Source organism: Rhinoderma darwinii, chromosome 10, assembly GCF_050947455.1.
Source record: "Rhinoderma darwinii isolate aRhiDar2 chromosome 10, aRhiDar2.hap1, whole genome shotgun sequence".
Classification (NCBI taxonomy): domain Eukaryota; kingdom Metazoa; phylum Chordata; class Amphibia; order Anura; family Rhinodermatidae; genus Rhinoderma; species Rhinoderma darwinii.
Window position 1 is genome coordinate 27,201,220 of NC_134696.1, and position 23,603 is coordinate 27,224,822.

The window sequence follows — 23,603 nt, forward strand, 5'->3', positions numbered from 1 at the left end:
CTCTGCAGCCCTGGGATGACGTTTCACTGCGGTGGTCACATGGGATGAAACGTCATCCCAGGAGTCCAGCCTGGACGAAGAAACACCGACTTCTGGATAAGTAAGATTTTTTTTTTTTTTTTAGCTGCATTTTTTTGCCGTGGAATCGCTGCGATTCAGCCACACAAAAAAACGCAACATCTGCTATTTGTTGCAGGTTTTACCTCCCATTGAATTCAATGGGGAAAACCCGCAACAAAAAAGCAGCGATTACACAAATTGACAAGCTGCGGATAAAAAAACGCTCCGCAGGTCAATTTCTGAGCGTTTTTTCCGGTTATCATTTACGCAACGTGTGGATGGGATTTGTTCAAATCTCATCCACTTTGCTGCTACTGTATTATGCTGCAGATTTTCCACAACTTAATCCGTTGCAGAAAATCTGGAGTATTCGCTACGTGTGAACTGACCCAAAAAGTATAGAAATTTGGTATCACCATAATTGAATGGATCCACAGAATAGAGTTAGCATTTCAATTTTATCGCATTGTGAACGCTGTGAAAACGAAATTCCAAAAAAGAATGGCAGAATTACGATTTTTTTTTCCATTCCACAAAATAGCGTTTCTTCCGTATTGATTGTAATACGGCCGCGGCGCTCTGTAGCTATAGTTTGGAGGACTGTTCCTCTCTTCTGCCACACAGTTGGAGGGGTTGTCCATGGTTAGATAAACATGGCTGCTTTCTTCACAAAACAGCACAACCCCTGTCCACAGGTTGTGAGTGGTAATGCAGCTCAGCTTCATTTACTTCAATGGAATGGAGCTGCAATACCAGGCACAATCCATGGACAGGGGAGGCGTTGTTTCTGAAAGAAAGCAGCCGTGTTTATCTAACCATAGACAACCCCTTTTAAAATCAACAGGCTGTTCGTTTAATGCGCGGATGCACTGAGCGTTTCAGAGCGAGAGTTTCCGTGTCCTGGCTAATAAGAGGGGGTTCCAATTAGAGGACTACAGTCTCTTAAAGGGGTTGTTCTGGATTTAAAAAAAAACATGGCTGCTTTCTTTCAGAAATAGCGTCACACCTGTCCACTGGTTGTGTCTGGTATTGCAGCTTAATGCCATTCAAGTGAATGGGGCTGAGCTGCATTACCACACACAACCTGTGCACATGTGTAGCGCTGTTTCGGAAAGAAAGCAGCCATGTTATAATAACCATAGACAACCCCTCTAGTGCAGGGGAGAAAATCAGCTTACCCTTGGGGGGACCTATCAAACATAAGGTTTTTTTTTTTTTTACCCCTCATCAAAATTTTGTGGCTGTCTCTACCGCACTTCTAACTTTTGGGTAATGGGAGGAGGTGAACAAGTGTTGAGCCAACCTGACCGTGGGCCGAATGGGTAACAGGTGGTAGTCTGAGCCAGCACGTGGTAGGGGCTCGTTGTAATTTTTGGGTCACTATTTAGCGGAGCAAGAAGCCTCTGATATTCTGAGAACTTTACTGTGTACAGGAAATAGAGGAGCAATGGTCAACTCCGTCCTAAAAAAAAAAAAATGGCTTTACAAAAATGCTCATTTTCAAGAGAATAGTAAATTTTAGCCACAGTCTTATTTAGAGTTGAACTTTTATGTAAAATGGACAATGGCAGAATTTTTACAATAGCTCAGAAGAGAAGGATGAAGGAGAATATACAGAGGACAGGAGGAAAATACATACCAGGCTGAGTAATGTAATGGGATTCATCTACTTCTTCCCTACGGCCACTAGAGGGAGCGCTTCACACGCGGAACCTTCATTTGGTGCTCAGATGGGGAAGTGTTATTAGAAAGGACAGGAAGTTAGTGTGCAGCGAAAAAGGTCTGAGGTCAGGTGTGTATCCTGTATTATACTGGGGCAGTATAATGATATAATATCACCAGGAGCCCGGCTTTGTATTTTGGCGTTTTCAGAACGTGTCTCTCTGCTATTAGTGATCTCTAGAGAAACATGGTATCTGCGCATGTCAGCTTACAGCCTGTGTACAGCATGGAGCCCTATGCATGGGATGTGTGATTTGCTCAGTTATGTGGCCAGGGTATAGTATATAGTGTAGGGGGGGGCAGGGTATAGTATATAGTGTGGAGGGTCAGGGTATAGTATATAGTGTGGAGGGTCAGGGTATAGTATATAGTGTAGAGGGGGGCAGGGTATAGTATATAGTGTAGGGGGTCAGGGTATAGTATATAGTGTAGGGGGTCAGGGTATAGTATATAGTGTGGAGGGTCAGGGTATAGTATATAGTGTAGAGGGGGGCAGGGTATAGTGTAGAGGGGGGCAGGGTATAGTATATAGTGTGGAGGGTCAGGGTATAGTATATAGTGTAGAGGGGGTCAGGGTATAGTATATAGTGTAGAGGGTCAAGGTATAGTGTAGAGGGGGGCAGGGTATAGTATATAGTGTAGAGGGGGGCAGGGTATAGTGTAGAGGGGGGCAGGGTATAGTATATAGTGTAGAGGGGGGCAGGGTATAGTATAGAGGGGGGCAGGGTATAGTATATAGTGTAGAGGGTCAAGGTATAGTGTAGAGGGGGGCAGGGTATAGTATATAGTGTAGAGGGGGGCAGGGTATAGTGTAGAGGGGGGCAGGGTATAGTATATAGTGTAGAGGGGGGCAGGGTATAGTATATAGTGTAGAGGGGGGCAGGGTATAGTATATAGTGTAGAGGGGGGCAGGGTATAGTATATAGTGTAGAGGGTCAGGGTATAGTATAGAGGGGGGCAGGGTATAGTATATAGTGTAGAGGGGGGCAGGGTATAGTATATAGTGTAGAGGGGGGCAGGGTATAGTATATAGTGTAGAGGGGGGCAGGGTATAGTATAGAGGGGGGCAGGGTATAGTATATAGTGTAGAGGGGGGCAGGGTATAGTATATAGTGTAGAGGGGGGCAGGGTATAGTATATAGTGTAGAGGGTCAGGGTATAGTATAGAGGGGGGCAGGGTATAGTATATAGTGTAGAGGGTCAGGGTATAGTATAGAGGGGGGCAGGGTATAGTATATAGTGTAGGGGGTCACGGTATAGTATATAGTGTAGAGGGGGGCAGGGTATAGTATATAGTGTAGGGGGTCAGGGTATAGTATATAGTGTAGGGGGTCAGGGTATAGTATATAGTGTGGAGGGTCAGGGTATAGTATATAGTGTGGAGGGTCAGGGTATAGTATATAGTGTAGAGGGGGGCAGGGTATAGTATATAGTGTAGAGGGGGGCAGGGTATAGTATATAGTGTAGGGGGGCAGGGTATAGTATATAGTGTAGAGGGGGTCAGGGTATAGTATATAGTGTAGAGGGGGGCAGGGTATAGTGTAGAGGGTCAAGGTATAGTGTAGAGGGGGGCAGGGTATAGTATATAGTGTAGAGGGGGGCAGGGTATAGTATATAGTGTAGAGGGGGCAGGGTATAGTATATAGTGTAGAGGGGGGCAGGGTATAGTATATAGTGTAGAGGGGGGCAGGGTATAGTATAGAGGGGGGCAGGGTATAGTATATAGTGTAGAGGGTCAAGGTATAGTGTAGAGGGGGGCAGGGTATAGTATATAGTGTAGAGGGGGGCAGGGTATAGTATATAGTGTAGAGGGTCAGGGTATAGTATATAGTGTAGAGGGTCAGGGTATAGTATAGAGGGGGGCAGGGTATAGTATATAGTGTAGGGGGTCACGGTATAGTATATAGTGTAGAGGGGGTCAGGGTATAGTATATAGTGTAGGGGGTCAGGGTATAGTATATAGTGTGGAGGGTCAGGGTATAGTATATAGTGTAGAGGGGGGCAGGGTATAGTATATAGTGTAGAGGGGGGCAGGGTATAGTGTAGAGGGGGGCAGGGTATAGTATATAGTGTAGAGGGTCAGGGTATAGTATATAGTGTAGAGGGTCAGGGTATAGTATATAGTGTAGAGGGTCAGGGTATAGTATATAGTGTAGAGGGGGCAGGGTATAGTATATAGTGTAGAGGGGGCAGGGTATAGTATATAGTGTAGAGGGGGGCAGGGTATAGTATATAGTGTAGAGGGGGGCAGGGTATAGTATATAGTGTAGAGTGGGGCAGGGTATAGTATATAGTGTAGAGTGGGGCAGGGTATAGTATATAGTGTAGGGGGGCAGGGTATAGTATATAGTGTAGAGGGGGGCAGGGTATAGTATATAGTGTAGAGGGGGGCAGGGTATAGTATATAGTGTAGAGGGGGGCAGGGTATAGTATATAGTGTAGAGGGGGGCAGGGTATAGTATATAGTGTAGAGGGGGGCAGGGTATAGTATATAGTGTAGAGGGGGGCAGGGTATAGTATATAGTGTGGAGGGTGGCAGGGTATAGTATATAGTGTAGAGGGTCAGGGTATAGTGTAGAGGGTCAGGGTATAGTATATAGTGTGGAGGGTCAGGGTATAGTGTAGAGGGTCAGGGTATAGTATATAGTGTAGGGGGTCAGGGTATAGTATATAGTGTAGAGGGTCAGGGTATAGTATATAGTGTAGAGGGGGGCAGGGTATAGTATATAGTGTAGAGGGGGGCAGGGTATAGTGTAGAGGGGGGCAGGGTATAGTGTAGAGGGGGGCAGGGTATAGTGTAGAGGGGGGCAGGGTATAGTATATAGTGTAGAGGGTCAGGGTATAGTATATAGTGTAGAGGGTCAGGGTATAGTATATAGTGTAGAGGGTCAGGGTATAGTATATAGTGTAGAGGGGGGCAGGGTATAGTATATAGTGTAGAGGGGGGCAGGGTATAGTATATAGTGTAGGGGGGCAGGGTATAGTATATAGTGTAGAGGGGGGCAGGGTATAGTATATAGTGTAGGGGGGCAGGGTATAGTATATAGTGTAGAGGGGGGCAGGGTATAGTATATAGTGTAGGGGGGCAGGGTATAGTATATAGTGTAGAGGGGGGCAGGGTATAGTATATAGTGTAGAGGGGGGCAGGGTATAGTATATAGTGTAGAGGGGGGCAGGGTATAGTATATAGTGTAGAGGGGGGCAGGGTATAGTATATAGTGTAGAGGGGGGCAGGGTATAGTATATAGTGTAGAGGGGGGCAGGGTATAGTATATAGTGTAGAGGGGGGCAGGGTATAGTATATAGTGTAGAGGGGGGCAGGGTATAGTATATAGTGTAGAGGGGGGCAGGGTATAGTATATAGTGTAGAGGGGGGCAGGGTATAGTATATAGTGTAGAGGGGGGCAGGGTATAGTATATAGTGTAGAGGGGGGCAGGGTATAGTATATAGTGTGGAGGGTCAGGGTATAGTATATAGTGTAGAGGGTCAGGGTATAGTGTAGAGGGTCAGGGTATAGTATATAGTGTAGAGGGGGGCAGGGTATAGTATATAGTGTAGAGGGTCAGGGTATAGTATATAGTGTAGAGGGTCAGGGTATAGTGTAGAGGGTCAGGGTATAGTATATAGTGTAGGGGGGCAGGGTATAGTGTAGGGGGTCAGGGTATAGTATATAGTGTAGAGGGTCAGGGTATAGTATATAGTGTAGAGGGTCAGGGTATAGTATATAGTGTAGAGGGGGGCAGGGTATAGTATATAGTGTAGAGGGGGGCAGGGTATAGTATATAGTGTAGGGGGGCAGGGTATAGTATATAGTGTAGGGGGGCAGGGTATAGTATATAGTGTAGAGGGGGGCAGGGTATAGTATATAGTGTAGGGGGGCAGGGTATAGTATATAGTGTAGAGGGGGGCAGGGTATAGTATATAGTGTAGAGGGTCAGGGTATAGTATAGAGGGGGGCAGGGTATAGTATATAGTGTAGAGGGTCAGGGTATAGTAGAGAGGGGGGCAGGGTATAGTATATAGTGTAGGGGGTCACGGTATAGTATATAGTGTAGAGGGGGTCAGGGTATAGTATATAGTGTGGAGGGTCAGGGTATAGTATATAGTGTAGAGGGGGGCAGGGTATAGTATATAGTGTAGAGGGGGGCAGGGTATAGTGTAGAGGGGGGCAGGGTATAGTGTAGAGGGGGGCAGGGTATAGTGTAGAGGGGGGCAGGGTATAGTGTAGAGGGGGGCAGGGTATAGTATATAGTGTAGAGGGTCAGGGTATAGTATATAGTGTAGAGGGTCAGGGTATAGTATATAGTGTAGAGGGGGCAGGGTATAGTATATAGTGTAGAGGGGGGCAGGGTATAGTATATAGTGTAGAGGGGGGCAGGGTATAGTATATAGTGTAGAGGGGGGCAGGGTATAGTATATAGTGTAGAGTGGGGCAGGGTATAGTATATAGTGTAGGGGGGCAGGGTATAGTATATAGTGTAGAGGGGGGCAGGGTATAGTATATAGTGTAGAGGGGGGCAGGGTATAGTATATAGTGTAGAGGGGGGCAGGGTATAGTATATAGTGTAGAGGGGGGCAGGGTATAGTATATAGTGTAGAGGGGGGCTGGGTATAGTATATAGTGTAGAGGGGGGCTGGGTATAGTATATAGTGTAGAGGGGGGCAGGGTATAGTATATAGTGTAGAGGGGGGCAGGGTATAGTATATAGTGTAGAGGGGGGCAGGGTATAGTATATAGTGTAGAGGGGGGCAGGGTATAGTATATAGTGTAGAGGGGGGCAGGGTATAGTATATAGTGTAGAGGGGGGCAGGGTATAGTATATAGTGTAGAGGGTCAGGGTATAGTATATAGTGTAGAGGGGGGCAGGGTATAGTATATAGTGTAGAGGGTCAGGGTATAGTATATAGTGTAGAGGGTCAGGGTATAGTATATAGTGTAGAGGGGGGCAGGGTATAGTGTATATAGTGTAGGGGGTCAGGGTATAGTATATAGTGTAGAGGGTCAGGGTATAGTATATAGTGTAGAGGGTCAGGGTATAGTATATAGTGTAGAGGGGGGCAGGGTATAGTATATAGTGTAGAGGGGGGCAGGGTATAGTATATAGTGTAGGGGGGCAGGGTATAGTATATAGTGTAGAGGGTCAGGGTATAGTGTAGAGGGTCAGGGTATAGTATATAGTGTAGAGGGTCAGGGTATAGTATAGAGGGGGGCAGGGTATAGTATATAGTGTAGAGGGTCAGGGTATAGTATAGAGGGGGGCAGGGTATAGTATATAGTGTAGAGGGTCAGGGTATAGTATATAGTGTAGAGGGGGGCAGGGTATAGTATATAGTGTAGAGGGGGGCAGGGTATAGTATATAGTGTAGAGGGTCAGGGTATAGTATATAGTGTAGAGGGGGGCAGGGTATAGTATATAGTGTAGAGGGTCAGGGTATAGTATATAGTGTAGAGGGTCAGGGTATAGTGTAGAGGGTCAGGGTATAGTATATAGTGTAGAGGGGGCAGGGTATAGTGTATATAGTGTAGGGGGTCAGGGTATAGTATATAGTGTAGAGGGTCAGGGTATAGTATATAGTGTAGAGGGTCAGGGTATAGTATATAGTGTAGAGGGGGGCAGGGTATAGTATATAGTGTAGAGGGGGGCAGGGTATAGTATATAGTGTAGGGGGGCAGGGTATAGTATATAGTGTAGAGGGTCAGGGTATAGTGTAGAGGGTCAGGGTATAGTATATAGTGTAGAGGGTCAGGGTATAGTATAGAGGGGGGCAGGGTATAGTATATAGTGTAGAGGGTCAGGGTATAGTATAGAGGGGGGCAGGGTATAGTATATAGTGTAGAGGGTCAGGGTATAGTATATAGTGTAGAGGGGGTCAGGGTATAGTATATAGTGTGGAGGGTCAGGGTATAGTATATAGTGTAGAGGGGGGCAGGGTATAGTATATAGTGTAGAGGGGGGCAGGGTATAGTGTAGAGGGGGGCAGGGTATAGTGTAGAGGGGGGCAGGGTATAGTATATAGTGTAGAGGGTCAGGGTATAGTATATAGTGTAGAGGGGGCAGGGTATAGTATATAGTGTAGAGGGGGGCAGGGTATAGTATATAGTGTAGAGGGGGGCAGGGTATAGTATATAGTGTAGAGGGGGGCAGGGTATAGTATATAGTGTGGAGGGTGGCAGGGTATAGTATATAGTGTAGAGGGGGGCAGGGTATAGTATATAGTGTAGAGGGTCAGGGTATAGTATATAGTGTAGAGGGTCAGGGTATAGTATATAGTGTAGAGGGTCAGGGTATAGTATATAGTGTAGAGGGTCAGGGTATAGTATATAGTGTAGAGGGGGTCAGGGTATAGTATATAGTGTAGAGGGGGTCAGGGTATAGTATATAGTGTAGAGGGGGCAGGGTATAGTGTAGAGGGGGGCAGGGTATAGTGTAGAGGGGGGCAGGGTATAGTGTAGAGGGGGGCAGGGTATAGTATATAGTGTAGAGGGTCAGGGTATAGTATATAGTGTAGAGGGGGGCAGGGTATAGTATATAGTGTAGAGGGGGGCAGGGTATAGTATATAGTGTAGAGGGGGGCTGGGTATAGTATATAGTGTAGAGGGTCAGGGTATAGTATATAGTGTAGAGGGGGGCAGGGTATAGTATATAGTGTAGAGGGGGGCAGGGTATAGTATATAGTGTAGGGGGGCAGGGTATAGTATATAGTGTAGAGGGGGGCAGGGTATAGTATATAGTGTAGAGGGGGGCAGGGTATAGTATATAGTGTAGGGGGGCAGGGTATAGTATATAGTGTAGAGGGGGGCAGGGTATAGTATATAGTGTAGGGGGGCAGGGTATAGTATATAGTGTAGAGGGGGGCAGGGTATAGTATATAGTGTAGGGGGGCAGGGTATAGTATATAGTGTAGGGGGGCAGGGTATAGTATATAGTGTAGGGGGGCAGGGTATAGTATATAGTGTAGAGGGGGGCAGGGTATAGTATATAGTGTAGAGGGGGGCAGGGTATAGTATATAGTGTAGAGGGGGGCAGGGTATAGTATATAGTGTAGAGGGTCAGGGTATAGTATATAGTGTAGACGGGGGCAGGGTATAGTATATAGTGTAGAGGGGGGCAGGGTATAGTATATAGTGTAGACGGGGGCAGGGTATAGTATATAGTGTAGGGGGGCAGGGTATAGTATATAGTGTAGGGGGGCAGGGTATAGTATATAGTGTAGAGGGGGGCAGGGTATAGTATATAGTGTAGAGGGGGGCAGGGTATAGTATATAGTGTAGAGGGGGGCAGGGTATAGTATATAGTGTAGAGTGGGGCAGGGTATAGTATATAGTGTAGGGGGGCAGGGTATAGTATATAGTGTAGGGGGGCAGGGTATAGTATATAGTGTAGAGGGGGGCAGGGTATAGTATATAGTGTAGAGGGGGGCAGGGTATAGTATATAGTGTAGAGGGGGGCAGGGTATAGTATATAGTGTAGAGGGGGGCAGGGTATAGTATATAGTGTAGAGGGGAGCAGGGTATAGTATATAGTGTAGAGGGGGGCAGGGTATAGTATATAGTGTAGAGGGGGGCAGGGTATAGTATATAGTGTAGAGGGGGGCAGGGTATAGTATATAGTGTAGAGGGGGGCAGGGTATAGTATATAGTGTGGAGGGTCAGGGTATAGTATATAGTGTAGAGGGGGGCAGGGTATAGTATATAGTGTAGAGGGTCAGGGTATAGTGTAGAGGGTCAGGGTATAGTATATAGTGTAGAGGGGGGCAGGGTATAGTATATAGTGTAGAGGGTCAGGGTATAGTGTAGAGGGTCAGGGTATAGTATATAGTGTAGGGGGGCAGGGTATAGTGTATATAGTGTAGGGGGTCAGGGTATAGTATATAGTGTAGAGGGTCAGGGTATAGTATATAGTGTAGAGGGTCAGGGTATAGTATATAGTGTAGAGGGGGGCAGGGTATAGTGTAGAGGGGGGCAGGGTATAGTATATAGTGTAGGGGGGCAGGGTATAGTATATAGTGTAGAGGGGGGCAGGGTATAGTATATAGTGTAGGGGGGCAGGGTATAGTATATAGTGTAGAGGGGGGCAGGGTATAGTATATAGTGTAGGGGGGCAGGGTATAGTATATAGTGTAGAGGGGGGCAGGGTATAGTATATAGTGTAGGGGGGCAGGGTATAGTATATAGTGTAGAGGGGGGCAGGGTATAGTATATAGTGTAGAGGGGGGCAGGGTATAGTATATAGTGTAGAGGGGGGCAGGGTATAGTATATAGTGTAGGGGGGCAGGGTATAGTATATAGTGTAGAGGGGGGCAGGGTATAGTATATAGTGTAGGGGGGCAGGGTATAGTATATAGTGTAGAGGGGGGCAGGGTATAGTATATAGTGTAGAGGGGGGCAGGGTATAGTATATAGTGTAGAGGGGGGCAGGGTATAGTATATAGTGTAGACGGGGGCAGGGTATAGTATATAGTGTAGGGGGGCAGGGTATAGTATATAGTGTAGAGGGGGGGCAGGGTATAGTGTAGAGGGGGGCAGGGTATAGTATATAGTGTAGGGGGGCAGGGTATAGTATATAGTGTAGAGGGGGGCAGGGTATAGTATATAGTGTAGGGGGGCAGGGTATAGTATATAGTGTAGAGGGGGGCAGGGTATAGTATATAGTGTAGGGGGGAAGGGTATAGTATATAGTGTAGGGGGGCAGGGTATAGTATATAGTGTAGAGGGGGGCAGGGTATAGTATATAGTGTAGAGGGGGGCAGGGTATAGTATATAGTGTAGGGGGGCAGGGTATAGTATATAGTGTAGAGGGGGGCAGGGTATAGTATATAGTGTAGGGGGGCAGGGTATAGTATATAGTGTAGAGGGGGGCAGGGTATAGTGTAGAGGGGGGCAGGGTATAGTATATAGTGTAGAGGGTCAGGGTATAGTATATAGTGTAGACGGGGGCAGGGTATAGTATATAGTGTAGAGGGGGGCAGGGTATAGTATATAGTGTAGAGGGGGGCAGGGTATAGTATATAGTGTAGACGGGGGCAGGGTATAGTATATAGTGTAGGGGGGCAGGGTATAGTATATAGTGTAGGGGGGCAGGGTATAGTATATAGTGTAGACGGGGGCAGGGTATAGTATATAGTGTAGGGGGGCAGGGTATAGTATATAGTGTAGAGGGGGGCAGGGTATAGTATATAGTGTAGGGGGGCAGGGTATAGTATATAGTGTAGGGGGGCAGGGTATAGTATATAGTGTAGGGGGGCAGGGTATAGTATATAGTGTAGAGGGGGGCAGGGTATAGTATATAGTGTAGGGGGGCAGGGTATAGTATATAGTGTAGAGGGGGGCAGGGTATAGTATATAGTGTAGAGGGGGGCAGGGTATAGTATATAGTGTAGAGGGGGGCAGGGTATAGTATATAGTGTAGGGGGGCAGGGTATAGTATACACTAGTCCTTCTCAATTAATTAGAATATCATCAAAGATGTTTCTTTAGTCCTGCTGGGTTTCAGCATATGATATGGGACTGCCCAGACATTCGCCACTTTTGGATAGAAGTTAGGGTATGTTCACACGTAGTCAACAAAAACGTCTGAAAATCCAGAGCTGTTTTCAAGGGAAAACAGACCCTGCTTTTCAGACGTTTTTTTACCAACTCGCATTTTTCGCGGCGTTTTTTACGTCCGTTTTTGGAGCTGTTTTCATTGGAGTCTATGAGAAAACAGCTTCAAAAACATCCACTGAAGTGTCCTGCACTTCTTTTGATGAGGCTGTATTTTTACGCGTCGTCGTTTGACAGCTGTCAAACGACGACGCGTAAATAACAGGTCGTCTGCACAGTACGTCGGCAAACCCATTCAAATGAATGGGCAGATGTTTGCCGACGTATTGGAGCCGTATTTTCAGACGTAAAACGAGGCATAATACGCCTCGTATACGTCTGAAATTTGGCCATGTGAACATACCCTTACCACCCTACTTGCTAAGGTACTGTCGATTCCAGTGTTAGGGTATGTGCACACACACTAATTACGTCCGTAATTGACGGACGTATTTCGGCCGCAAGTCCCGGACCGAACACAGTGCAGGGAGCCGGGCTCCTAGCATCATACTTATGTACGACGCTAGGAGTCCCTGCCTCGCTGCAGGACAACTGTCCCGTACTGTAATCATGTTTTCAGTACGGGACAGCAGTTCCACGGAGTAGCAGGGACTCCTAGCGTCGTACATAACTATGATGCTAGGAGCCCGGCTCCCTGCACTGTGGTCGGTCCGGTACTTGCGGCCGAAATACGTCCGTCAATTACAGACGTAATTAGTGTGTGTGCACATACCCTTAGTGGAGCCGGGTATCTGCTTATTCGGGCTGATTGAGGAGGAATTGATTTCACCACACCGCCGCACGTGTCTTCGTGAGACCTTGTTTATGGCCCGCAAGGCAATTGCACTTAGATGGATGAACGCCCATCCCCCTACCAAAGCTATGTGGATCCAACTGGTAAACACAGCTATACCTTATGAACGTATAATTTGGGACAGGCATGTAGCTGGTCAGAACTTGATAAAAGAGATGTATTTTCTTTTTCTTTCTTTTTCTCCTTTTTACTTTTTTTTTTTTTTGTTTCATTTCATACAAGTTGCTATGAATCTTGTTATGTATTTAATGTAACACTAAACAGTTTCTTTATATGCATATATTTTGGACATGTCCGCTGCGCGGGGTCCAGCAGTTTACTGTGTTAACGTGTTTATATGTCTCCTTCAATAAACTGAGTTTAAAAAAAAAAAAGAATATCATCAAAAAGTTAATTTATTTCAGTAATTCAATTCAAAAAGTGAAACTCAGATATTCTATAGATTCATTACACACAGAGTGATCTATTTCCAGCATTTTTTTCTTTTAATGTTGATCAGCCTGTGGCACTGCTGAGGTGTTATCAATGCGGCGTGGCATGAGGTGATCACCCTGTGGCACTGCTGAGATGTTATCAATGCGGCGTGGCATGGAGGCGATCAGCCTGTGGCACTGCTGAGATGTTATCAATGCGGCGTGGCATGGAGGCGATCAGCCTGTGGCACTGCTGAGATGTTATCAATGCGGCGTGGCATGGAGGCGATCAGCCTGTGACACTGCTGAGGTGTGATCAATGTGGCGTGGCATGGAGGCGATCAGCCTGTGGCACTGCTGAGATGTTATCAATGCGGCGTGGCATGGAGGCGATCAGCCTGTGACACTGCTGAGGTGTGATCAATGTGGCGTGGCATGGAGGCGATCAGCCTGTGACACTGCTGAGGTGTGATCAATGTGGCGTGGCATGGAGGTGATCAGCCTGTGGCACTGCTGAGATGTTATCAATGTGGCGTGGCATGGAGGTGATCAGCCTGTGGCACTGCTGAGGTGTCATCAATTCGGCGTGGCATGGAGGCGATCAGCCTGTGGCACTGCTGAGGTGTCATCAATGCGGCGTGGCATGGAGGCGATCAGCCTGTGACACTGCTGAGGTGTGATCAATGCGGCGTGGCATGGAGGTGATCAGCTTGTGGCACTGCTGAGGTGTTATGGAAGCCCAGGTTGCTTTGATATCGGCCTTCAGCTTGTCTGCATTGTTGGGTCCGGTGTCTCTCATCTTCCTCTTGACAATATCCTGTAGATTCTCTATGGGGTTTAGGTCAGGCGAGTTTGCTGGCCAATCAAGCGCAGTGATACTCTGGTTATTACACCAGGTATTGGTACTTTTAGCAGGGTGGGCAGGTGCCAAGTCCTGCAGGAAAATGAAATCAGCATCTCCATAAAGCTTGTCAGCAGAGGGAAGCATGAAGTGCTGGGAAATGTCCTGGTAGACCTTAGACGTGATATAATACAGTGGACCAACACCAGCAGATGACGTGGCCCCCAAACCATCACTGACTGTGGAAACTTCACACTGGACCGCGAGACACTTGGATTGACGCCTCTCCACTCTTCCTCCAGACTCTGGGACCTTAATTTCCAAATGAAATGCAAAATTTAGTTTCATCTAAAAACAGGACATTGGACACTGAGCAGCAGACCCGTCCTTTTTCTCCTTAGCCCAGGTGAGACGCTTCTGACGTTGTCTCTGAGTCATGAGTGGCTTTACCCAAGGAATGTGACAGTTTTCTCCCATGTCCTGGATACGTCTGTGTGTGGTGGCTCTTGAAGAACGGACTCCAGCCGCAGTCCACTCCTTGTGAATCTTGAATGGCCTTTTCTTGACAATCCTTTCAAGGCTGCGGTTATCCCTGTTGCTTGTGCACCTTTTTCTACCAAACTTTCTTTCCTCTCAACTCTCCATTAATCTGCTTGGATACAGCACTCTGTGAACAGCTTCTTTAGCAATGTCCTTTTTGTGGCTTACCCGCCTTGATGAGGGTGTCAATGACGGTCTTCTGGACAACTGTCAAGTCGGCAGCCTTCCCCATGATTGTGTAGCTACTGAACCGGACTGTTGGACCATTTAAAGACTTAGGAAACCTTTGCAGGTGTTTTGCGTTGATTCGCTGATTAGAGTGTGACACCATGAGACGACAATCTTCAACTTTTACCCAATATTCTAATTTTCTGAGAGACTAAATTTTGGGTTTTCATTAACTGTTACCATAATCATCAACATTACAAGAACAAAATGCTGGAAATAGATCACTTTGTGTGTAATGAATCTATAGAATATATGAGTGTCACTTTTTGAGTTGAATTACTGAAATAAATTAACTTTTTGATATTCTAATTCACTGAGAAGGACCTGTATAGTGTAGCAGGTCCGAGTATAGTATATAGTGTAGCAGGTCCGAGTATAGTATATAGTGTAGCAGGTCCGAGTATAGTATATAGTGTACGGGGTCATTGAATGTACAACCCCTTTAAGTAGTAGTGTCCCTCCAATTATTATCTCTGAGGCAACGCTACAATTGGAGGGACACTTTGAGAAAAAGTCGCAGCATCAGGCAGTGAGTTGGCTGCAGATTTAACCCTCTGGGCAAGTTCACATGCGGCAGATTTTGTTGCAGAAATTTCTACGACAGAAAATCAGTTCCATGCCTCTAAATGGGGATTGCAAAAATCCATGCACCCGCTGCAGAAACAACCGCATTCAGATGAATGGAACTGATTTTTAGTGAAAGAATTTTCTGCAATAAAATCTGCCACGTGTGAATTTTTTGTGAGATGCTCTTCTATTAATCAATAAATATAGCATGTGCCCTGTCTCTGCAATGTACAGGACACCCGTACATTGCACCCACCGTGTGTCCCTGCAGCGGCCGTGTCACGTACTTTTGGTTTTCGGCAGTATTTACATGCGGAGACGCTCAGGTCAATGGGCGCTGTGGGTTGGGTGTTTTTTTTTTTTTTTTTTATAACAAGTAAAAGCCCCCTTATTCTTCATGGATTAGAGGGCTGAATAAAAAAATCCCAGAGAACGCCTTTAAAGGGGACCTGTCAGCACCTGCTCTCCACGCAGCCCGGCCTCCTGTGACGCCGCTTATCCCATGTGACCGTTGCAGCGTGTAAGTGGCTGCAGTGGTCACATGGGATGTAACGTCATCCCAGGAGGTTGACAGCCTTCAGACCATACAGGGAGGATTGAGACATCACTATAGAAACGCCAGGAGCAGTTTTTTTTAAAATTAGTACTACGTATGATTTGCCTGCGGAATTTGGCTTCCCCAAAGGGGAAAAGTCTGCAGCAAATATGCAACCATTCCATAGCATAAATGGACACGCTGCGGTTTCAAAAATTTGCACCGCAGGTCCATCGGTGCAAGGTCGTTTTCATTTTTAAAATCTCATCTACTTTGCTGTCACTAATACGCTACAGGTTTTCTGTCTGCAACTCTGGATGGCAAATTGCCGCAATCATGCTACGTGTACAGGGTGTCTAAGGGAATGTTCACATGGGTCGGATTTGCTACTCCATATTCCCATGTGACCGCTTCAGCCTGGGTTTTTTCTTTTTCCTACTTGCAGGTTGTGCAAATATTCCGCAGCAAAACCTGCAACATTTGGCATTTGTAGCGGCTCAATGGGGAAAATCTTCAACACGTACGCAACCATTTGGCAGCATAAAGTGACTTGCGGCAGATTAAAAGTAAAGCACCGCAGGTCAATCGCTGCACAGACCTTTTCTGCAGCGTGTAGTGGCGTCAGACGCTTCAGATTTTCTGCCTGCAAATCCGAATGGAAAATCTGCAGCAATTCTTCTACATGTGAACGTAACCGTTAAGCGTCCGCTGTATCAGAAATCTGAATCCTAAATAATGAAGACTCTTGTGTTCTATGTTGGGGGACTCGTTGTTACCTTAATCTTGTCTTTGTCTTTCAGACCCCACTGACCTCCATTCATTTATTCTCAATCTCAGCATGTGGCTGACCAGATTGGCTTCTCATTTGAATGTAGCCGCACGGCTTGCAGGTAAGTGGGACTGCACCTCCTAGAGACTCTGGAAATGAAAAGTCATTATTATGTTATTACTTATTAGGCTTTGTTCACACTGGCGTCATGGCTTCAGTTTTTACCGTTCCTTGGCGGATATTGCCGATCCATTTTGCAACAGATCCTAATGAATCCCATGGACTTAAAATGGGTATAGTGAGAAGAATAATGCAGCAACCTTTTCTATTCTACCCCTCAGAGGCAATGGAATCCTGAAACTGAACCTAAATGCCAGTGTGAACAAAACCTAACACTAGAATTGTATTCTATTTCCTATAGTTTGCCTCCAATCACATTTATATTCTCACTATCAGAAGTTAAATCGGGGAAGGAGCTTCTTATAAGGTGATATTACACGGCCTGACGTAGTTCGTGTAAACGAGCGTTGATCGTGTTCCTTTCACAAGCCGCTAGTATAAGGATGAGCGCTCTTTACTACGATCGCTCGTCCCCGTACATTTCTATCATGTTGGCAGCACGTCTGCCTGATGTGCCGCCGACAACAATAATATTTTCGGCAGTTAAAACGATACAATCAGCCGATAAACGAGCGTTTGCTCGTTCATCGGCTGATCGTTGCCCTGTTTACACGGGGCAATGATCGTGAATGCTCGTTTGCCCGATAATTGGGCCGTGTAAAAGGGCCCTTAGATGCCGGTGGCCCATCCATAGTCTATAGTCAGGTGTATCTCGGTCCCTAGCACATACACTATACAAACCATAGTCTGCTGATAGGCTTTAGGTTCAGGTCAATCGATTTAATTGATATGTAATTATATGGGTATTATATATTAGACAAATGCAATGAATTCCTTATGTACCTCCGTTTTGGTAGTAGCCTGTAAGAGCTATGGAAAAAAAGTTCAAATGCAAGCGCCCCGCCTCGTGTATGATATCACTCCTGTCTTCTAGGATGTCTGGTTCCACGGTGTACAGCTACAAGTCACAAGACCTTGTTCGCATGTTATAGCTCACAGCAACCTCAAAGGCGAATGCCACCCGCTACATGGTGCACCCTGGAGCCAGAGCTGGATGATGTGCTGATCCCCCGCAGGATGTCCATCAGTCCGCTAGAGAGTTTACTCTCCTTCCGGTACTCTCTCCCCAAGCCTCTTACCTCGAATGCCCAGGAGGAGCCAGAAGAACAAGAAAGAAGTTATGATTGCCCCACTAGTCACAGCACTGGCCATATAGGAGAGGATGACGGGGACAGGGGCGTCGTGCAGTGTAAGAATGTCCTGAAGATCCGGCGCAGGAAGATTAACAAACACAAGTACAAGAAGCTGCAGAGGCGCATTAAGTTTCTTAGGAAAAAAATTCTGGATAAGCGCAGAGTAAGGAAACAGGTAAGGAAACGCTGGCATCATTATATATATATATAGGGTCAATAAGTGGCAAAGGGTCCGGTGTCCATGTGGGTGAGGGAGAGATTGTGAACACATGGGCAGACTTATTAAGAATGTCCCAGGATATATTTGGTATAATGGTAATGCAAACAGATACCTATGATTTCCATTTGCCTTTCCGCTGAGGGGTTCCTCCAACGGAAAGGTCTGACGGAACCCCTCAACGGAAACCAACGCTGATGTGAGCCCAGCCTTACAGGTGGATCCTGCGTGTCAGAGACACGCAAGACCCGGCGACACTGAGCCTGTCAGGGTCACAGGACTGGTTGATTCAGTGAATAGCGAATAGATAGATACAGAGCAGCTGTAGCTAAAAAAGTAAAAAAAAATTTTTGTAAAAAGTATTTACATTTTTTTTTTTTTGCCTTTCGAAGGTGTTCATACCCTTTAAGTCTATCATAGAGATGAGATATTTGTTGGCAGATATAATCTGTATATGGCCGTCCCCTGACATCTCACATCAGAGTAAGACCAGAGTTGGACAGTTTGGTATGGGGACGGGGGTGCTGCTCCACGCGTTACGGCCCATCACTCTTTATTATTATTGCTAATTAAAATCAATTTAAAGTCTGAATAAAAACAGAATTGTGAGGCGCCCAAATATCAAACTAATCAATAAAATTTTATTACATGGCCCAGCCTTAGGCCTCATGCACCCGACTGTAATTTTATTTCCATCTGCTATCTGGAACAGAGTGGATAACACACGGACCCATTCATTTCTAAAGCCCCGTGCACAAGACCGTGACGTTCACAGATCCATGTGGGGGGCGCAAATCCAGACGGCAAAAACTCAGGACATGTCGTTTTACTGACTGTATTTACGGCTTGGACTCGCCCAATGTTCATAACCATTCCCGCACCTTTTTTTTTTTTTGCGGGTCCGTGAATACTGATGACACATGGATGTACTATGGAAGTTTTTCTTTTTTTCGGACAAATGGACCGCAAGGGATCAGTGGTTTTGCTGACCGCAAAACTACTACGGTTGTGTGCATTAGGCCTTAGGGTATGTTCACACGGCTTTTTTTCAGCCATTTTTCGGGCTGTAAATGTCCCGAAAAACTGCTAAAAATACAAACATCTGCCCATTGATTTCAATGGGCAAAACGGTGTTTCGTTCCGGCTGGGTTTTTTTGCGCGGCCGTTTGTAAAATCGGCGCTGAAAAAGAAGTGCATTTCACGGTTTGAGCCGTTTTTCATTGTCTCAATAGAAACCGCTCCAAAAATTTCTGTAAAAAAAACGCCTGAAAATCAAGGGCTGTTTTCCCTCGAGAACCACTACGTATTTTACGTCCGTTTTTAGTTTGCCGTGTGAACATAGCCTTACAGGGACACATCCAGATCAGATCAGTTTGTGTTGCCACCCAGCGCTATCACAGGGCCCACACATATCTGTATCTGTCCGATAATGCAGAATGTCTAATGGTGGATGAAAGTTTCCCGGATTTATTTCCACACACGCAGATTCATGGGTGTTCTGGCCGCAGAATATACATTTTGGTTATGAAAATCCCATTGAGTAATCTCCATTCTGTTGATGCATCGGTTCTAGATCAGGAGGTTATTGTAGTGCAGTCACTACTGCCCGCTATGCCAGTCATGGAATGGAAACTTTCAGGTCTCCCCTAATAGTGTTATTATTGCCCCATATACAGACCTGGAACAATCGTCTCTTTCATGCTCCAGCCAATTGGTAGCTTGGCAGCGTTTCAGCTCTGCTGCATCCTTTGCTTCCCTTATGGTTGGAGCGAGCTAATTATATGACTGCAACACCGAAAAATCACATTTCATGTCCTTTTTCCGCTGGTCTAATATGGAAAGATTGTAATATATAAACATATGAGGTCATGTGCTCCGACTAAATAATAGCAATTTCATCAAGTCTTGAGGAGGCCCGTAGCCCAACAAAAGCTCCGGGCCGTAGGTAGATTACAGGGTGCCGATGTGACGTAATCCTTTTCCAGTATGGACACATTGTTCCTTATAATATTCACCTCCGCTGCCGCAGAACCTTTGGAGACGGTAGAAAGAGCTTTATGACAGCAAGTGACTATCATAAAGCTGCTTCTCAAAGAAGTTCTGCAGCAGCCGTGTTATGTATGTGGTTGCTCATGTCTCTGCACCTTTAAAGGGAACTTGTCACCAGCATTTCACCTATTGAACTCTCCTCCTCACCCATCGCTGGCCGTCGCTCTTATCAAAAGTTCATTGCCATTATCCCCTCTCCTAAACTCCCCCCGCCGACCGTAAATAACGGTCTGCAAACCTATTGCACCTTTTATGGTAATAATCCGGCAGTCTCCGTCGTCGTCCTTCTTATGCCCGCCCACCGCCGGAAACTAGCCCACCCTGGATGCCAAAATCTCATCTGAGATTTCTGGGGGGAGGTGATGAGTTGTCAATCAAAAATAAGGAGGTGGGTTCATTCAGAAAGGCTGAGGAATGAAGAGATGACTCTGACTCAAAATTCCTTCAGGAATGTGGAGACAGATTTTTTCCTGCCGACAGAACACTGCATTTTTTGGTCGATGGGAGGTCAGAGACAGAAATGCCTGAAGAAAGGGCATGGCACTTCTTTTTCCCGCGAGTGGGGAAAAAAAACTCCTCTTCCTCCCATTAAAATCAATGGGTGGCGTTTTCGGCCGTTTCTTGGCGCGGTTTCTGCGTCAAAAACCGCACCAAAAACTCAGTGTGACCTAGGCCTAAAGATACAAAGCCGACTTAGAAGATACTTATAGGTTATATAGAAATTATTTTTCACCCACTTCCACCAGGTATTGCTAGTTTAATAAGGTGAAATGCTGGTGACTGGTTCCCTTTAATGGGGGGTTTCCCACCATAAGCATGTTCATTAGATATATCATCAATGTCTGATCACTGGGGGGACCCACTGCTGGGACTATCACTGATGCCTTTAGCAAAGAAGCCAGAGGTGAATGGGGATGAGCTGCTTCCCTGTCTGGCGCGGTGCTGCTTCCCTGACACAGTGCGGTGTGTGGCGTGGTGCTTCCTCCCTGTCTGGCACGGTGCTTCTCCCTGACAGCGCGGTGTGTGGCGCGGTGCTTCTTCTCTGTCTGGCGCGGTGCTGCTTCCCTGACAGTGCAGTGTGTGGCGCGGTGCTTCTTCCCTGTCTGGCACGGTGCTTCTCCCTGACAGCGCGGTGTGTGGCGCGGTGCTTCTTCTCTGTCTGGCGCGGTGCTGCTTCCCTGGCACAGTGCGGTGTGTGGCGTGGTGCTTCCTCCCTGTCTGGCACGGTGCTTCTCCCTGACAGCGCGGTGTGTGGCGCGGTGCTTCTTCTCTGTCTGGCGCGGTGCTGCTTCCCTGACAGTGCGGTGTGTGGCGCGGTGCTTCTTCCCTGTCTGGCGCGGTGCTGCTTCCCTGACGCAGCGCGGTGTGTGGCGCGGTGCTTCTTCCCTGTCTGGCGCGGTGCTGCTTCCCTGGCACAGTGCGGTGTGTGGCGTGGTGCTTCCTCCCTGTCTGGCACGGTGCTTCTCCCTGACAGCGCGGTGTGTGGCGCGGTGCTTCTTCTCTGTCTGGCGCGGTGCTGCTTCCCTGACAGTGCGGTGTGTGGCGCGGTGCTTCTTCCCTGTCTGGCGCGGTGCTGCTTCCCTGACACAGCGCGGTATCCGGCGCGGCGTTGTTTTGGAAAACAAAAATATGGGGCAACTGCACTGTGACGGGCAGCAAAGCTCCTTCATTTTAGGATCCCAATGATCAGATATTGAGGGCTTATCTAATTGATCATCTATATTTATGGTGGGAGACCTGTGAGGCTGGAAGAACCACAAGGGCCGGTAAGTTGGGATCAAACTGTTGGTGGAGCAAGTAATATTCTAATGCTAGTTTTTAATTGTGGCAATTATACATCTATTTATTTATATACATACGAATAGGAATTCTCCATCTGTGTATATTAGATATATGCATATGGAGAAAGGGAAATATCATACAAACGGACATATAGATTATACATATACTGTATCTGGATGAATAGAGGTAGATAGTGATGGATAAGATATTGATACGTGTAGCTTTGCCATGAACTTCGCATGTGTCAGCCCTTGGACGTTTCCATATATCAATGCTGACATCAGACAAGTCTTTTAAATCTAAAACCAGCAGAATTGTGAATTCAGCTCAGGGGTATAATACAGGCTGTAACTCGCGATTAGTACAAAATAAGTAATGTCATCTTTTTGTGTAGATGAATTCTCTATTATGTGTATATGTAATGGTGAACATGCACTTTAAAAGGAGTTGTGTCTTAAAGTCTACCACTATCCATACGACCTATCAGAGCCCCGGTCTATGTGTCAGAACGGATAGACGCTCTGTCAGGTCTGACCCACGCATTACATGACTGGCTGTCCGCTGCAGGGAAAATGTGCAGTCAGGCGCGATGTCCCGCAGCGATATCCGTTGTCTGCCGCGTCTGTTTTTATTTTAAGAGAGGTTGTCTTTAATCCTAATTTGTGGAGATTATTGTACTTTTCTGGGTAAATCACTTGTATACTTTGATCTATAGCCGAAAACGGAACTGGTTCTATGCTATTAATCTCAATTGCTTTTAGTAGATTATTTCTCTTCTTCTTTTTTTTTTTTTGTTTCCCCAGAAAAATTTTGAAAAGGATCTAGAGCGAATCTGGAGAAGGGCCGGACTAAAAAAGGCCCCGGACGGTTGGATCACTCCAAAGATTTTTGTGAAGTATTGACGTCTGGAGAATGCTGCTTTTATTTCAGAATTTCTTGTATAATATTAAATAAGACATTTACACAAGAGCAGTGCACGTCGTGTTTATCCTGCGCTCCTTCTCTGTAGGGCGACCAGCATAAGATATTTGCACAGTTGATATGGATTGGAATTTCCAGGTTAGGGCAAATCTTACCCAGGTCAGTGAGAACAGTCTGAGAAATTACTTGTGAGGTCATGTTATTTAAAGGGTATCTCCACCTACACAGCGCGCCGGCTCTCCATCTAAACTTTCAAACGGATGGCGGGAGATGCTGCAGGGAGGGCCGGTTACTGATGCAACCAGTGAAAATCTCATACAGTCTGCAGCAGGCGCTGAACCCTTATGGCCGTTCCATACGACTGAGTGACACTCGGGCTGTTTTTCACGGCATCTGAGTGGCACCTGATAGTTTCCACGGAACCATTCACCCATGAAAACGAACATGACTTTCCAAACCGTGGAAATATAGAACATGTCCCATCTTTCCATGGATCATGGACGGGACCCGGCCGGCGCTCACTTTCGTGTACATGATGCATTACCTGTTTACCAGTCTGCCCTGCCTTCCTTTACATTTTTGTGCTGAATTTGCCTTTTTTTTTTTCAAAATGCCATAGCTCAGCGAGAGTGGTGGGGCCACCCATGGCCCGACAAATTTACTATAACTTACGCCAGAAGCTTGCTTAAATTATATCGTAAATCCATGCCGGCTCATAACAGGCGCACGGACAGCCGGAGACGCACCTAATTTATTGAGAGGCGTTCATCTCTTAACAAATTAGGCACGTTTTACTCCAGCGCTCTGAAACCGCAGTCTTCATTTATTACACAAATTTCAATTTTGGTATCTGTTACTTTCCAAATACATTGGTCAATGGTTGCTTTTGTTCTCATACATTCTCTCCCTCCCTCTCGCACACGATTATTTGGAAATACTACACGTTACGGCTCCAGACTGGAGGATTTCCAAATAGAGCAAATGTTTAAAACTTCTGAAGGACCCGACTCCATTCTGCAGTGGTGATCAGACGCCCCCAAACTGCGTGTGAACATACCCTTACTCTGGGCTGTCTTTTTCAAGGCCCTCTCTCTTTTAAAAACATATACTTTTCTATGACGTTTCACTAGTTTAGAATATTCGATAATCTGGCACCAATCCAGTAACATTTATCCATTATTAAGGCCGGATTAGCGCGTACAGTGTTTTCTCGTGTTTTTGGTGGCTTTTTTTATTTAAAACAAAACA

The 23,603-nt window shown here is 46.2% G+C and overlaps 1 protein-coding gene across 3 annotated transcripts; it reads left to right on the forward strand.

The window, feature by feature from the left end:
* Positions 1–1,788: 1,788 nt before the first annotated feature.
* On the forward strand, positions 1,789–22,401 carry AURKAIP1 (aurora kinase A interacting protein 1). 3 transcript variants are annotated; one of them, XM_075840936.1, is made up of 4 exons: positions 1,789–1,852; positions 16,105–16,194; positions 17,128–17,561; positions 22,238–22,401. In XM_075840936.1, the coding sequence occupies exons 2-4, from the start codon at positions 16,143–16,145 to the stop codon at positions 22,334–22,336; spliced, it is 585 nt and encodes a 194-aa protein (XP_075697051.1). In that variant the 5' UTR covers positions 1,789–1,852; positions 16,105–16,142; the 3' UTR covers positions 22,337–22,401. The 3 variants fall into 3 exon arrangements, with proteins under 3 accessions (XP_075697051.1, XP_075697053.1, XP_075697052.1); XM_075840938.1 differs by having other exon boundaries at positions 1,826–1,847; XM_075840937.1 differs by lacking the exon at positions 1,789–1,852 and adding an exon at positions 15,802–15,824.
* Positions 22,402–23,603: the final 1,202 nt, after the last annotated feature.